This window comes from Protobothrops mucrosquamatus, unplaced genomic scaffold, assembly GCF_001527695.2.
Source record: "Protobothrops mucrosquamatus isolate PMUCROS unplaced genomic scaffold, P.Mucros_1.0 scaffold35, whole genome shotgun sequence".
NCBI lineage: Eukaryota > Metazoa > Chordata > Lepidosauria > Squamata > Viperidae > Protobothrops > Protobothrops mucrosquamatus.
The window spans coordinates 1416127-1432315 of NW_015386419.1; the positions used below are offsets into that span (position 1 = coordinate 1416127).

Sequence of the window (16189 nt, forward strand, 5' to 3'; positions counted from 1 at the left end):
CAACAAGCGGGACTGGCCTAGGGTAATTTTTAAGAGGGGTTTTAGAGGGGTTTTTAATCATATTTTAATCAGACAATTTAAATATTTCATTTTAATTAATTTTAATTTTGTGATTGTTATCGGTGTTTTTAATTGATTGTCAGCCGCCCTGAGTCCGCAAGGAGAAGGGCGGGATATAAATTCGAATAATAAATAAAAATAAAAAATAAATAAACCAAAGAACTAACAATGCAGAAAATAACAGGAGAAGTGGAACAACTAAACACTAAGCTAGAGGACTCACTTGACCAAAAGATCCAGCCAACGGAAAAATCAGAACAGGGAGTGACAATACTGAAAATGGAAAAGACCTTTTACAAAAATCAGAAGAAATTTGAGGAAATGAAAGAAGAATAGATTGAAGGGAAGATAAACCTATCAGGACAATTGTGGGAAATTGGAGTAATAGGGAGGTGATCTAATAAATACAAATGGGCTAGTTCTTCCAAAAAAACTGCAACCAAATGGTCTTTCTTATTCCAAATAATATATATAATAATAGAGGGAGAACTATTTGATGATTCAAAAGCACTAACATGGAAGTTTAGTTGGCAAAGGAAGAAAGCCAGAGTAAGGCTGAAGAAAATAAGGGTTTTGATTTATTAGAGGGGATTTCATATTACTAATTAGAGGGTTGAATATGGTGGAAAATAGATAATTTTTAGAAAATAAAATAACATTACAATTGAATAATAAGGGAAAATTTTGGTCACCTAATATAAAATATTTGGAAATCAGTTGAAAATAAGAATTCTGTTTTTCCATTATGAGATAATAGATATTACCAGAAAAAGAGAAGGGAGTATTTGAGCTTTTAAAAATTAGACCTAAACAAAAAATGTATGTATATTACTGATTTATTGGTTAACCCAGACAATACATATAATGGTTTTGATTTATTAGAGGGGATACTGTATTATTAATTAGATGGTTTAATATGGTGAAAAATAGATAACTTTTAGAAAACAGAACAAGACTATAGTCAAATAGATAAGATGTGTACTTGGAATATTAGATCTTGTTATGAAAAGGGAAAAAGGAAGAAGTTGAGATAAAGGAAACTTTGGTTACCTAAAGCTTAGAAATTATAAATACTAAATGTTAATTTGAATATTGATGGGAAAGCTTGGGAAAAAAGCAATAACAGGACATTGATTGTATTTAAGGATTGAATGCAAACCCAATTAAGATATGTATAAGCTAAAAATTATTGATAAATGTAACAAATATGTTTTTACTTAGTTAATAATAACTGTATTAGCCTAATATGAGAAAGTAGATATTAAGGGAAAAAGATAGGAAATATCTGATGTTGTAACTTGAGATTTATACTAAAGATTTATGTATGTTATTGAACTATTGATTAACCCAGTCACCACATTGCTTTTTAAATACTTAGTTGTAAAATTAGAAAACTAATAAAATATTATAAAAAAATACTGTATGTTGAAATATATTTAAAAAGCCAAAAACTTCAGTGGGGTGTATTTAATTTTTAGTATGACTGTAAGCATGCATCAAAATATTTTTAAGAGCCTGTCAGTGAAGTACTGGGAATTTTTGAGGAATTGATCCTTTTCCATTTTTTTTTCTCTCAGAGACAGCCAGTGAAGAAGACTCTTCAATGCCACCTTGTTCTCGTCTAAATAGCGAAAGCTCGATCCCAGAATTGAGCAATCTAGTTGTTGAGTCGGCTCCATCAAAGGTTTCTGAGATTCAAGGCAAGCCTGGAAGCCTAGATCACACACTAACTGAAGAAATAGTTTATACACAAGAACTGGAATCTGCTGTTTCTCCTGGAAAACCGGTAAGTGAATTTGAGGATCCATTTGCCATTCTTTGAAATTAAATTAAAGGCTTAATTTAAATATTATATTAACATTAGTAAATAAGTCAGATAAAATGTCTGAACATACACTTTCTTTAAAAAAAAGAAAAAAAGCATTCACTCTTAATTCCAGCTACTTCTAGAACACACAATATAAAAGTAATGTCCAAGGTGTATTTATTGTAATACAACATGCTAATTTTGTTAAAAATGTAAAAAAAAAATACTATTAAAAGGTGGAAGAGATGCACTCACAATTCACACTTTTTCTAGTTTACTTAGCTTCACTGAATGAGGGCTAAACTGTAGTTTTCTCTGTTGAATTGTTGATTAGGAAAGGTCCTAATCTCCAAATACCATGGGGACATAATCTGTGTTATTTAAAGACTGGATGGATAAAGGAGATGAAGTGATTTTTTTATACAATACCAAACCTGACTAAAAGGGTGAAAAGGTGGTGACTTTTGTCACTAGCAGGAATAGGCAACATTTTGTGGGTGGGATCACACTAAACTATTTTTTCAGCCTCTAAAACCCTGTTGAAGTGACATAGAGATGGTCTTTGTCTTATGGCCAAACTCGGCACCAGAATTTCCAACATTAAGCGACAGTGCTGTTAAATGAGTCACAATGCCAAGTGATTAAGCAAATCATACACACTAAATGAATCTGGGTTCCCCCATTGACTTTGCCTGTGAAGGTTGTAAATGGTGACCACACTAAAACTGTTGTAAATACATGTCAGTCGTCAAACGCTCAAATCATGAACAAGTGGCAATAGAGATGCTGCAACTGGTTGTAAGGACAGGTCATAAGTCACTTTTTTAACATGGTCAAACAAATAGTTGTTAGTTGAGAACTACCCGTAATAACATCTCTGAAAAGCTAGCTTTTAGCACTTTTTTTTATATTTCGGAAAGTTTTCTTTCCCTTTTTTCCCCCTTTCCTTTTTTTCTTTTTAGTAAAATAGGGTTAATATATCTGGTGCAGTGGTTAGAATGCAGTATTGCAGGCTGACTCTGCCCACTGCCAGGAACTCAATCCTGAGCGGCTCAAGGTTGATTCAGCCTTCCATTCTTCCGAGATCAGTAAAATGAAGATCCAGATTATTGGGGGCCATGTGCTGACATTTGTAAACCACTCAGAAAGTACTTTAAAACACTATGGAATGGTATATAATCCCCCATAGACTTTGCTTGTCAGAAGCCATCTGGAATGATTACAGATGGTAATGACATGATCCTGGGACAGAGAATCTGTCATAAATACCTGCCAAAACATAAATTTTGATCACTTGTCCATGGAGATGCTGCAGCGGTCATAAGTCACTTTTTCCAGTCCTATTGTATCTTTGAACAGTCACTAAATGAATGTATCATGTAGTCAAGGTCCTTTTCAGATCAAAGGGAAAGGGAAAAGTTTCCCTGTCTGGTCGTGTCCGACTCTAAAGTGCAGTGCTTATCTCTGTTTCTTGGCCGAGGGAGCCAGCATTATCCAAAGACATTTTCTGTGTTCATGTGGTCAGCATGGCTATATGTCAGAGGTGCACAGAACACTCTTACCCTTCCCACAAAAGTGGTACCTATTAATCTAATCGTATTTGCATGCTTTCAAACTGCTAGGTGGGTAGGAGCTGGGTAAGGTACGGGAGCTCACCCCATTGCAAGGTGCTTGGGTCTCTAACCGGGGCTGTCAGCTCCAACTGACAAGCTCAGCATCTTTAACTGCTGAGCCATTGTGCCCCCGATCAAAAGAGTACTGGAGAAAAGGGACCATAACTTTGATTTTGGAACAGTTCTAGAGGAGAAATTCTTTCCACTTCAGAGCTGCAAGCATATGATTAGAATATGGAAAATATCAGATATATATTACCTACTTCAGCTTCCAACCTTACAAAAGATTCTCCAGGAATGATTCTTGTCATTCTGTACAACCTTTAAAAGAAAGAAAGAAAGAAAGAACACAGACATATGTCAGGTCCTAGACGTACAGTAATAGGATTAAACTGATATCTTGAAAAACCAGAAATCCAGAAAGTCTCTCCTTTTAGCAGTACATATCATAGGCAAGCATCTGTTTGAAATCTTTGCTTGGTATCTGAGAGGGCATCAGAGGCCTTGCCATTTTTTGTCCAGTAGCAAGATTTCCCTAACTAGCTGGCCTCTCCTGCTTAAGAGAGACAGGATTCCAAATAAGTGAAACATTTCTATTTCCATGCTTGTAATTAGTGTGAGGGGTGTGTTTATGTGTGTGTAATATATATTCCTTATTTATTCTTTTTCATCTTGACATAGTCTCCTTGCAAAAGCAGTGGATCTCTATCAAAGCAAGAATCAAACAAACAAACACAGAAGTCTGGAGGTAAACAACTGTCATCTACAAAATCTCAGGATATCTCATGTAGTTGGTCTGATGAGTCTTTATCCATGACACAATCAGGTAAGTATTAGAGCTTCAACTTCCTTTTTTATAATTTTTAAATTATTTTTTAATGAGTCTCGGTTTTCCATTGGAATTGATGGGGTTTGAATGCCATGTAATTACAGCATTAAATGTAACATATTGGCAATTTTCCACCAGTCTTCAATTTTGGAAATGAAAAAGGCAAGACCCCTTATCAACATAAAATATTATTTTCTAAATAATATGTTTTATTTTTTTTAGAAACTACATCTGATCAAAGTGACATTGAAAGCCGAATCTGGGCTCTGAAAGATGAAGTACGGAAAAAAAAATCTGTTGTTTATAGGTTGAAAAAAGAACAGAAGAAGAGGCTCAAAGAGAAACTTAAGGCTCAAGAGGCAAGTTTGATCAAGCAGTTAGAGGTAAGAATTTGAAAGAAATGCTAAAATAGAAATTGTGTATCTGTTACATATTGATATTCCTATGTTTCTTTTGCCTTATTTTCTCTGAATATTTTTTTCCTTTTGCTTTGATACTGATGGGAATATAATAATATTGACCAAAAAGAAAAAGAAAATACAAATATCTTCATAGATTAAATTATATAATTTACGTACTTACACGCACACAATTCCAAATTTCAATATTCAGCAAGTTTAATACTTGAAAACAAATTTAATAAAGAATAAGATAATGTTCAGATCTTCCTAATATCTTATTTTTTACATCATCAGACTTATGATGAATTCATCAAGAAAACAGAAGAAGAATTGAATCGGGATTTGGAGACAACCCCAACAGCTAAACCTCAAATCAAAACTCCATCCACAGCTACTGAGAAACCAAAGATCAAACCCCCACCACTCCATAGGTAAACTGCTTAAAGTTAATATTGCATGGTGGCCTTTCTAAGTGTACATCTTTAATAGCCTAGAAAGGGTTTGCATCACTTTCAAAGGGAGAAAGCTATCTTATATGCATGTATATTTAAGAGAGACTGGTCAAAAGAAATACTTGGATGAATTCTTGTTAAAGAGAGTCTGACCAAGTAATTTTTTGGTATATAATGTTTGTATAAAGAGGAAATATAAGTATTATAAGTTATTATAAATTAATAGTGGTTTTAATTAAATTATTGTTGTTAATAATACTTAATACTTATTCATTACTATAAAGAAAATGTATGAAAATGAATATTTTAACACTGCAGTTTAATGAACAAAATCATGTACTAAACTGTAGTACTCAAAAGCATAAAGTCATGCCCAAAACCCATGCTAAAAAAAATGACTTGTGTTAGATACTGAGATGCAACTACATAAAAGCAATATCTATATGATAATGTTACCATTGTCTGTCACTATTTTGATATCACTGCAGGTTACTGCAGAGGCTGCCACCAATTTATTTAAGAGGGTAATGCCAGGTATTATTGTATGAGAATCTGACAAGTATAGATCATTATCTTTCATCTCATGGTCGGAGTATTGCCATACGCTCTACATGACGCTACCCTTGAAGAGCATCCAGAGGCTACAGATGGTGCAGATTGAAGCAGCATAGGCAGTTTGGGGGCCCCAAGAATGGCCTCTGGGACAACATTGCTCCGCGAGCTGCATTGGCTGCTGGTCTGCTTCCGGGTGCAATTCAAGATGTTGGTGATCACCTTTAAAGCCCTTCATGGCATGGCTCCAGGTTCCTTGAGGAGAATGCCAGGACCACATTCTCATTGACAGATATTTTGCTATTCACTGCCCAGGAGTCACCTGTAGGACTTTAATTAATTTTCTGATATGGTAACCAATCTCAGATTGAGAAAGAACTGTAAACAAAATCCTGTTATCTCTGGTTCCCAATGCCATTCCTTCCTCTGGAGTGGCAGATATAACTATTATCCCACTCCCTAGCAATTAAACAAAAAGTAAAAGCTAACAGATGGGGAAATTACAACCTTCTCCTGACATACTTTGTAATAGACATGCAACTATACCTAAAATTTAGAAACCTTGTGGGCTACTGAATAGACTTGTGTGTTCTAGAACAGTGAGATTTGAATCTGATCTCAAATCCTAATTTAGCTATGGATTTTGGGTGGATTGCAATATTCAAATCTCTGGGTTAAATATCAGATGTATTTTTATTTTTTTATATATATTTATTATATTATATTATTGTATTGTATTGTATTGTATTGTATTGTATTGTATTGTATTGTATTGTATTATTATATTATATTATATTATATTATATTATATTATATTATATTATATTATACTTTCTCTTTGTTTTATTTTGTTAATTCTTTTTAGGTCTGAAACATCTAAAAGTTGGAAATCACTCACTGATTCTGAACGTTCTAGAGGATCTTTGGAATCTATTGCGGAACATATTGGTATGTATCTTGGAAGTTATTTGTTTAATATTAAAATTATACAAGTTATTTTCATATACCTAATATGGTTAAAATAATTTCAACTAAAAGTATGGGGTTTTAAAAAAATATAATTGAAAAACAAGCACGTGAATTTAGTAGATTTTATTAATTTTTTAATTAACACTTTTTTTAAAAAAATGGGAACTTTTTTCCATAGTATTGCAATAAGTAGGAACCTGTTGAATTATTTCATATTCAATATAAATTCTAAAAAATTATTTTATTTTCTATTTTCAATTTTATTTATAATACTTCTTCAAAAAAAAATTCAAACAAGAATGCTAATGCTTGCTACCAGGCATTTTTGGTTAAATAAGTGTACGTATCTCTTTTTACACTCTGTTGAGTTTGGTTTGCCCTATTCCTGAACTGGAGTTAGCTTTTTAGAAAGAAACAAGATGGGATTCAGATTCAAAGTAACACTAGATAATTTACTTGTGTTCACTAAGTGTCTCTCTGCTCACACTTCATTCCAGAATTCTTTTAATAAACATTTAAGTTTAGTAAAGTATCAGACATGGAAGAAAAAATCAAAATCTCAGAACCTTGTTTATTGGGGACATTTATACAATTTTATAATCTTCGGATATATTTTGTGGTTCGTGTTAATTCCAGTGCATAGTAGCATTAAAGCATTTTGATTATAAATTTGATTGGGGTATTGCATTTGAGTTATACTTTAGTCATTTATATGTAAACAATGGAATATTCATGCTATTTGATGGCACAGGTTAGCATTTTCTAGTAAGAATTTCAGTTTCTTATAACACCCAGATTTTTTTACTTCTTTAATAATGCTAAATAGTGCACAATTGTTTTAAGTAAATGTATTCGATTTTTTTTATTCTCTTAAGATGTTGTGCCATCTTCCGAACAATCTGTGTCTGTAAACACCATGAAATTCACAGAAGCAGAGATTCAGTCAGAGAAGCAATCTCATACGGCATCTGCAGTCCTTAAAACCCTAAGAAAATCTACAGCAGAATCTGATGATTTGGATAGTTTACTCTCGTCAGCTATTCTCAAAGACTTAGGAAACACAAGCAAAATATCTCCCACATCACTGAATAAGACTGAAGATGCAGTGAGTTATGACCCTCAAGCTACCAGATCTATAGTACAAGAGACAGCAGAATCAAAAGAATTAGAGGTTGAAATAGCTTCCCAAGTTTCTGAAATATCTGATGCCTCAGTTTTTGACTTAAATCAAAACAATTCAGTTTCTTTAAAGACAGAGGTCCCTCCAGAGACTGAGCTGTCGGAAAAGGATCAGTTTGTCTTGGAATGCATAAGTGTGCAGGAAATCAAGGAAATGCCAAGTAAAAGGTTCAAGGTTGATGAAAGTATTACATCAGTTAAATCCTCTGATAGGCTGGGGAAAGATACACTGAAAGGTGATTCCCTGATTTCAGAAAAGATTTCCATTTGCGAAGAGCCATCATATTCTAATGATTTTGAAGAGTCTTTCTTAAGAACAGATGTATCAAAAAGTGAGATAGTTCTTACTGAATATCAGAGAGATACTTTTTATGCTTCTACATTATCTTTCAAACAAGATACAAGATCACAGGGAGAGAAGTCTTTGTACACAAGACCTCCTGGGAGTGAATCCCCTAGTTTTGGAAGTGATGATGAAATAAGTGAGTGTCTCAGTGAAAACTCTTTGTCTGTAGCTGATAGCATTCATTCTGAAAGATTGTTAGAACTCAAATCACCAACAGAATTTGTGAAAAATAAAGAATGTGGCAATGTGGAGAAAGTTCCAGCTGATGATAGTGATGATTCATCATCTCAGGCTTCCAGTTTCAAAGCATCATCAGAAAAACAAGAAGATATTTTGCTAGGTTTCAGCATAGGTGACAGAGTTCTTGTGAGTAATGTCCAGCCTGGAACACTGAAATTTAAGGGTCGGACAAATTTTGCTAAAGGTTTTTGGGCTGGTGTAGAACTGGACGAACCTGAAGGAAATAATAATGGCTCTTACAATGGTATTCAATATTTTGATTGTAAAGAAAAACATGGTATTTTTGCCCCCTCACAAAAAATCTCTCATTTTCCAGAAAGTTTTGGTAATGAGTTAGATTCAAATGAAAATTCTTTCTTTAATCGTGAACTAGATAATCAACACAAAACAAATCAGAAAGGCTTAGAATGTCTTGAAGAAGAAAAGAATAAAAGAAATTCAAATGAGAAATCTCCAAGAGAATCATCTGCCTTAAAAGGCTTAATTGGAGCTGGAGATTATGTAAAATTCAATAAATCAAGCGGCTATGTGGCAGTTATTAATACTGTTGATGAGTTTGATCAGGAAACTGGTGGCTTTGACTCTCCCAAATCCTCTAAAAATGATAATGGTATGTTACCTTCTGCCATTTCTAATATCCACAAAGAAGATTTTGCTATTGAAGTAGGAGAGATTTTGGATAGCAGCTTTCCTGAGAAATGGAAGCAGCAGTCTATTTGGCAAGAGCAAATAGAAAACAGATTTTCTCCCACTAATCTGGAGAAATCTGCAACGCCACTTCTGGACTTGTTGACAAAAGAAAGAAGCCAACTGGAAGCCCAACTTAAAGTCCCATCCCAAGAAAAGGAAGATCTACGAGATCGACAGGAAAGAGTTGGTTTGTTGGCTGACAGTCTCTTGCAAGGTTTTGTGAAAGACACAGTCAGTCAATTTCAGCAAATCAAAAAGGCAAGGAATGAGAAAATCCATTTTAGCAATCAAGAACTCGGTGCTGTCCAAGAAAAGAAGTTGGCAGCTAATGAACAGCAGAGGTTTTTAGTCGTATATGAATTGGATGATGGAGAAGAAGTGTCTTCCCCAGATATGTGTCCCAGACCAGTAAGTATAGTTCATAATTAAGATAAGTAAGACTAAGAATAATGCTTCAGTTATGAAGTTTGGCAGGCTTTGAGCTAGGGACTCCACCTGCCTATATAACAGTAGGCATGAGTCTACAAGGATCCCAATATTGCAAGTATCTCCTTTCTGGGGTATCAGAAACCCATCAAGAGACAATATGGGAGATGACAAAGCATATCAATGTACAAATATCAACAAATTTTCTTTGGCCAATTATATATTTTTTGTAAAAGAAGCTGATGACAAGAAATTGAACTCACTGTTTTAAACAATAAATTATACATGCCACAAACTGCTTTTGGAACTCTAGTGTTTCAGAGGCGATTTATTAAAAAGCAAAAAGAGTCTCTGAGAAAATGAAATACAAAGATTTCATTGGATATTTGATAGTAGGTTTGGTTTGACCTTTGGGTTTAGAATATTTGCTTTACTTTTTTCAATTTGGGATCCTAACAACTGAGCTCCCATTCCTATATTTCCATCTAGTTATATCCTCACAAGAATACAATGAAGATAATGACCATTCCAAAGTAGGATAATAATGAATTTAATGTGGGTCATTGTAATTCTAGTCAATATATTTTTCCATGTTCTGTGTTTTAGTTTTCTGGGTATAGAATTGTATTCTTGAATATTGTTGTTTCTCTGTTAGGGATGCAATTCATGAGTTACTGCTGTTGTACCATTTCCATTTATCTAATTGGGGCTTCCACATGTGACTTGGTCTATATGGTCACCTACCAAGGGCATACCTCAGGAGGTCTCCTGGTAAAAGCCATTAGACTTTCTCTATATCTCACTTTCTTGCACTCTAACAAAAAAGAGCTTAACAATCAAAAATATGATTATATGTCATTAAACATTAAAGCGTTCATGGATAATACATATCAAAATCAGGAACATACGGCAGGGAATATGTAAGGTTCTAAGTAATAATTACTTTCTTATTGTTTAGGAAAGTCCTGTATTTGGTGCGAGTGGACAGGAAGAACTTGCCAAGAGGCTGGCAGAACTGGAACTTAGCCGGGAGTTTCTGAATGTGTTAGGAGATGACCAAGATTGGTTTGATGAGGATTTTGGCCTGAGTTCACACACGCTCCCTCAAAACCAAGCTGAAGAATCAGCAGTGTTACCTAAGATAAAACTGCCAAAAGTGTCCCCAAAGCCTTTTGAAGAACCTTTGGCTGTGCCATATGTAGCAGAAGAGGTGGAGGAATTGGTGCATGCAGCAGCTGAGAAGCTATGGAAATGCAAAGAGTTGGGGCATGATCTTCAGGCCCTCAGCAACCCCAGAGACATGAATGAATCCCCCCAAAATGATGACATTGAAACCGTTAGTAAAGAAATCTACAAACAGGTATGGCAGTTATCTCAGATTATAGTGAAATGTATGAAAATAAAGGAAATGTACCAAATCTTTTTTTTTAAAGAAGGAATGCTATTTTGGACTCTGGCATGATTAGTGATAGAATGCAATATAAAACAAGGTATGGTGTGCTTGTGGAAGACAGATACAATGAAGTGTGAAAGAGAAAGGAGGGTATGGAAGCATTTTTCAAAAGGGTTAAAAACTATTGGCCCAAAGAATGCAATAGTGAAACAAAATTGCATTCCACTTGCTGCATAGCTAGTATTCAGCATAAATACTTTCATAAATATTTTTGTTTGGTTCTTTGAAAAATGATATAGTATTATAAGAATATATAATGGTAATATAATGTTTCTTTTATTTTTTATCAAGGCTGTGTTTGATTTAACAAGAGAGATTTTTGAAGAAATCTTTGCAGAAGATCCAAATTTGAATCAGCCGTTATGGATGAAACCCAGCAGAATAATTTCTGGATACTTTCGACGAGTAAAAGATCCAAGTGATCTTGAAGAAATAAAAGTAGGAATAAGATTAATAGCTTGAACTTTAAATATATTTATAGAAATAAAGTACAGTTCACCTAGATAGCTATTCTCAGATGTTTTGGTCTCAGGACGTCTTTAAATTCTTAAAAATTATTGAGGACCCCAAAGAGCTTTGGTTTACATGGGTTATATTTATTGACATTTACTGTATTAAGGTTTAAGATTGAGAAATTTTAAAAGCTTCATTTGTCTTCATGGACCCTCTGAAAGGTTCTTGGGCACTCCCAGGAGTCCCTAGACCACACTGACAACTACTGATCTAGAACTTAAGGTAGAATGTGAAGTCTGGTGGGGTTTTATTATGCATTTTTATTTGAAAACTAATTTTCTTACACCATTAGTCATATTCCAAGATGAGTGTGCATATGATACTATCTCTCATTTTTCTACTATAGTTTCTTCTTACTGCTGATTTCACTTAAGTATTAGTTTGAAATAGGATATGGGTGATGCTTCTATTTCTTAAAACTAATAAAGGCTGTAATTGTCACTAATATTTAACACGGTTCCAGTTACAAATCCATCCAAGATGGCCTACATCTAACATGTAATATTTTTTTTAAAAAAATACAATGAATGGTAACCAGTATATAATGAATTAAAATTCTTCCAATACAGCAAGTAATGATAGCTATCCCTGGATTAATGGGTCTGGGGGTGGGGATAGTTCCAAAAAGTACCTGATGCTGCATTTATCCATATTCTGGAATGTACAAGAGTTGAATCAGTGTCATAATTCTAATGAATTTCATGGATATTTCTAGTGTTAGCTACCAGGTTGCTTTACTGTAGTTGTAGTTGCCTAGCAATACAATGTGTTTTCAGTTGCATATGTGCCATGTTTATGTCCTCACTAGAAATCTTCTCCCTGAAAGCTACTTGTAGAGATGATGTTGCAACTAGAGAGAATGTATTTAGTTAGCATTCATTATTCTTTTATTTCTCCTTTATCCAAGGTGTTTATAACAACTGAAGTTCTAAAGCTCTTAAATTTGAGAAAGGAATCAAATAATAAAACAGACTGGCAGAAAATGATGAAATTTGGACGAAAAAAAAAGGATAGAGTGGATCACATATTGGTTAGTAATTATTTTTTCAATTATGCATTGTAGTCAGGCATAAATACCTAGCAACCTGCATGGTTTGAAAAAATGGGTTAGATCTACTGTTGCTTACATATTAGCTTGTTCTTCTCTCCCAGATTTGCTTTCAGCCCTCCTAAGCAGAAGGATTGTAGATATGGGGAGAACTCCATTCCACTATTGGGCAACCCATATTTTTCCTTATATGCACTCATCCATATAAACCAGACATGTCAAACACAAGGCCCGCGGGCCGGATGCGGTCCGGGGAGGGCCCAGATTTGGCCCCCCGGGGCTGTCCCAGAAATGGCAAGGGACCTGCCCCAGCCCTGGCCCACCAGCCCTGGCCCACCGCAACCCAGCTGGGTGCCTTAGAGCACATGCAGGAAACAGCAATCACTCAGGGGCTGGTGGTGTGCAGCAGCAGCTCATTTGCCTTAGCCCACCCCTCCCCTCCCAACTTAACCCCGTCACGCCCGGCCATGCTCCACTTTGCTGGGCTTCTCCTCGTGTGGCTCTGTTTTCTTTGCCAGTCCAGAAAGGGTGAGAAGGAAGAGAAAGCAGGAAGGGTTTCTGTGTATGTGTGTGTGTGTGTGTATGTGAGGGAGAGAGACAGAAACAGAGAGACGGAGAGAGAGAGCCAGGAGTGGAAGAGGAGGAAGCAGAGGAAGCTGAGGTGTTACAAAAAAGGAGAGCTTTCCCCATTCTTCCACCCCTTCTCTCTTTTTTTTAACTTCCTCCCACTCCGTTCAGGTGCAGCTGAGGAAAAGGACGACGAGGAGAAAACAGGAAGGTGTCTGTGTGTGTGTGTGTGTGTGTGTGTGTGTGTGTGAGAGAGAGAGAGAGAGAGAGAGAGAGAGAGAGAGAGAGAGAGAGAGAGAGAGAGAAAGATATCGCTCTGTCTCTCATATACATACACACATACACGGGAAAGTAGGCGAGAGAGCAAACTTGCAGATTAGCTTTGTGGTCTATTCTTGCCTCCTCCCCTGCCTAAAATCCAGGCAATAATAAAACTCTTTGGATTGAATGGGAAGTTAGGAATTGGTATGAGTTGAAATTAAAAGGCCGAGTCAACTCCCCCCTCCCCCCCATTATTTTGTCGGAGACAAAAATACTTCCCTTCATCCATCCTTACCCAAACTAATATATTTTGGGTGTCATGAACCACAGTTCCCATCATCCTGTGGCTATGTTGGCTAGAAATGCAATGCCTTATTTTCTCTGCAGGATGCGCCTAGGAGGCAGTAGGTCTGTGGGATTTAGATGTATTTAAACATTTGTTTCTTCTGCCTAATTTATTAAATCAACATCTAATTTGAAATTAAACGTTTCTGAGAAATCCAGGGTGGTTTACAAGAAAATTCTCAAAGACAGCACTGCTTAAAACAATATTAAAAGTGTGTATTTTAAGAAAGAAAAATAGTAGTAGTAATTTACTTAATGTTGTTTGACCATAAAATGTGTTGTTGTTTTACATATGCCTGGCTGAACAGTGTGTTTGGAATTGCCTCTAAACGGGTGAGGGATGCACTGTTCATATTTTCCTTGGGATAAAGTTCTATAATTGGGGTGCTGTCTCTGAGAAGGCTCTGCTTTTGGCCACTGTTCTATAAACCAAACCAGGGGGACCATCTGGTCTAAATGGATGGTAAACATAGATGATTAGGGGGCTGGAGGCTAAAACATATGACAAATGTTTCTGGGAATTGGGTATGTCTAGCTTAGTGAAAAGGACTAGGAGTGGTGACATGATAGCAGTGTTCCAATATTTGATGGGCTGCCACAGAGAAGAAAGGGTCAACCTATTTTCCAAAGCATCAGAAGGCAAATAATAGATGGAAACTAATCAAGAAGAAAACCAGCCTAGAACTAAAGACTTGTGAAAACAAATAACCAGTGAAAAGGCTTGCCTTCAGAAGTTGTGGATGCTCCATCACTGGAGGCTTTTAAGTAGAGATTAGATATTCCATTGTCTGGAATGGTATACGTCCCCTGCTTGAGCAGGAGCTTGGACTAAAGACCTCAAAGGTCTCTTCCAACTCTTATTCTTTGAGAGAAGTGCTGCCAACCTCTCCCCCTCCCCTCGTCCCTTCCTGGGCACAGAGAGAAGGAGGGGAGGAAGGAGGGGAGGGAAACAGGAAGAAAGTAAGGGAAGGAAGGAAGGAGATGGGAATGAAAAGGAGGGAGGCAGGGAAGAAGGGGAGGGAGGGAGGAAGGAAGGAAGGAAGGAAGGAAGGAAGGAAGGAAGGAGATTGGAATAAGAGGGAAGGAGGGAGGGTCTGAGGGAAGTCCTGCTTTAGCACTTGGCCACCAGCAGCCCTGTTGCCCCTTTGCCTTCCCCTGGTGGTCTCCCATCCTATTGCTGAGGATGCTTTGGTTACAAAAGCCAGGTTTCCTCGCATGGAGAGGGCGTTGGCCTCCCTCTGACCCACGCACTTTGTCCTCCTGCACCCACCATGAGCAACCTGGCCAAGGAGAGTGAGCACAGCAGCAGCAGCATTGAGGAGGAGGTAAGTGCTGCTGGACGCCCCCTCGGGGAAGTGCGGCTAGGCTAGGCAGGACTGTGGGGTCCTGGTGCCGTGGGAGCTCAAGGGCCGGGCTGGGTGCTTGACCTCCGCTGCCCAGGGCTCTGGGCAGTCCATGCCACTGTCTAGGGGCCCCGTGCACAGCCTGAGGCTCAGTGAGGCTCCTCCAGTGGACCAGGCCCTGGTGCTCGCCCCCTGTCCCACCCACCCTTCCCCACCTCGGATGTGCCCCAGCCCTGCCCAGGCCCGCACAGGTGCCCCTTACGTGAGTGACATGGCCACGCCCATGCCAGCCATACCCACCCGGCCCCCCAATGGCAACCACAATGCTGATGCGGCCCTCAATGAAATTGAGTTTGACACCCCTGATATAAACTATGGGTAAATGTCAACTAAAATTAGGCATTTCCAAATTTAGATCTTTTAGTAGAATATATTAAATATATATATTTAAGCAGATTTGTATTATTATTATTTACAAGGGTATATAGACCACTTCAATCAGAACCAAACTCACTGTGCAATTTCCTGTCCGTAAATCAAGGTAAAAAAAAAATACAAAAGAATACAATCTCATCATGTAACATAAGAATGAAATCCCTTGTGTCAGAGAGTCAAAAATGAAAGACATTTAATAGTATCTGCACACTGGATTTCTTTAAAAATTTAATGTATGTAATGGAATGAGGCTTTATAGAACATGGCGGTTTGGCTAGATCAGACAAAACATACTGCTTTCTCATTTCTTCTGATTTGATGAAGACAAGTTGCTTTGATTGAAACAATCAGGAAAAAAAGCCTTTTCTTTTGTTTCTCTCTTGTGGGAAAGAAAGATGGGAAACATACTGGTTGCAGATGATGTTTGATGGAAGCATTGACAGTACCTTTGGTAGATAGCAAGCCCCAAAGTATCCATCAGTCCTTATCCAAACAGGAATGATTAAAAATGAGAGAGCAACTGGTCCTAAGTCACCCAGCCAGCTTCCATGCCTTCAAAACTACAGCTCCTAGAACAGCGGTTCTCAACCTATGGGTCGCAACCCCATTTGGGGTCGATCGACCATTTCATGGGGGTCGCCAAGCAAGGCTGTCCGCCAT

The 16189-nt window shown here is 36.9% G+C and overlaps 1 protein-coding gene across 1 annotated transcript in view; it reads left to right on the forward strand.

Moving 5' to 3' along the window:
* CEP350 (centrosomal protein 350) overlaps positions 1 to 16189 on the forward strand; it is a 95241-nt gene that overhangs the window by 76259 nt on the left and 2793 nt on the right. The window contains exons 30-38 of the mRNA XM_015811269.1: positions 1638 to 1846; positions 4162 to 4306; positions 4532 to 4692; positions 5005 to 5141; positions 6580 to 6662; positions 7559 to 9546; positions 10523 to 10924; positions 11309 to 11455; positions 12438 to 12560. Coding sequence (XP_015666755.1) covers positions 1638 to 1846; positions 4162 to 4306; positions 4532 to 4692; positions 5005 to 5141; positions 6580 to 6662; positions 7559 to 9546; positions 10523 to 10924; positions 11309 to 11455; positions 12438 to 12560 — 3395 coding nt within the window. The remainder of the gene's footprint in view (positions 1 to 1637; positions 1847 to 4161; positions 4307 to 4531; positions 4693 to 5004; positions 5142 to 6579; positions 6663 to 7558; positions 9547 to 10522; positions 10925 to 11308; positions 11456 to 12437; positions 12561 to 16189) is intronic.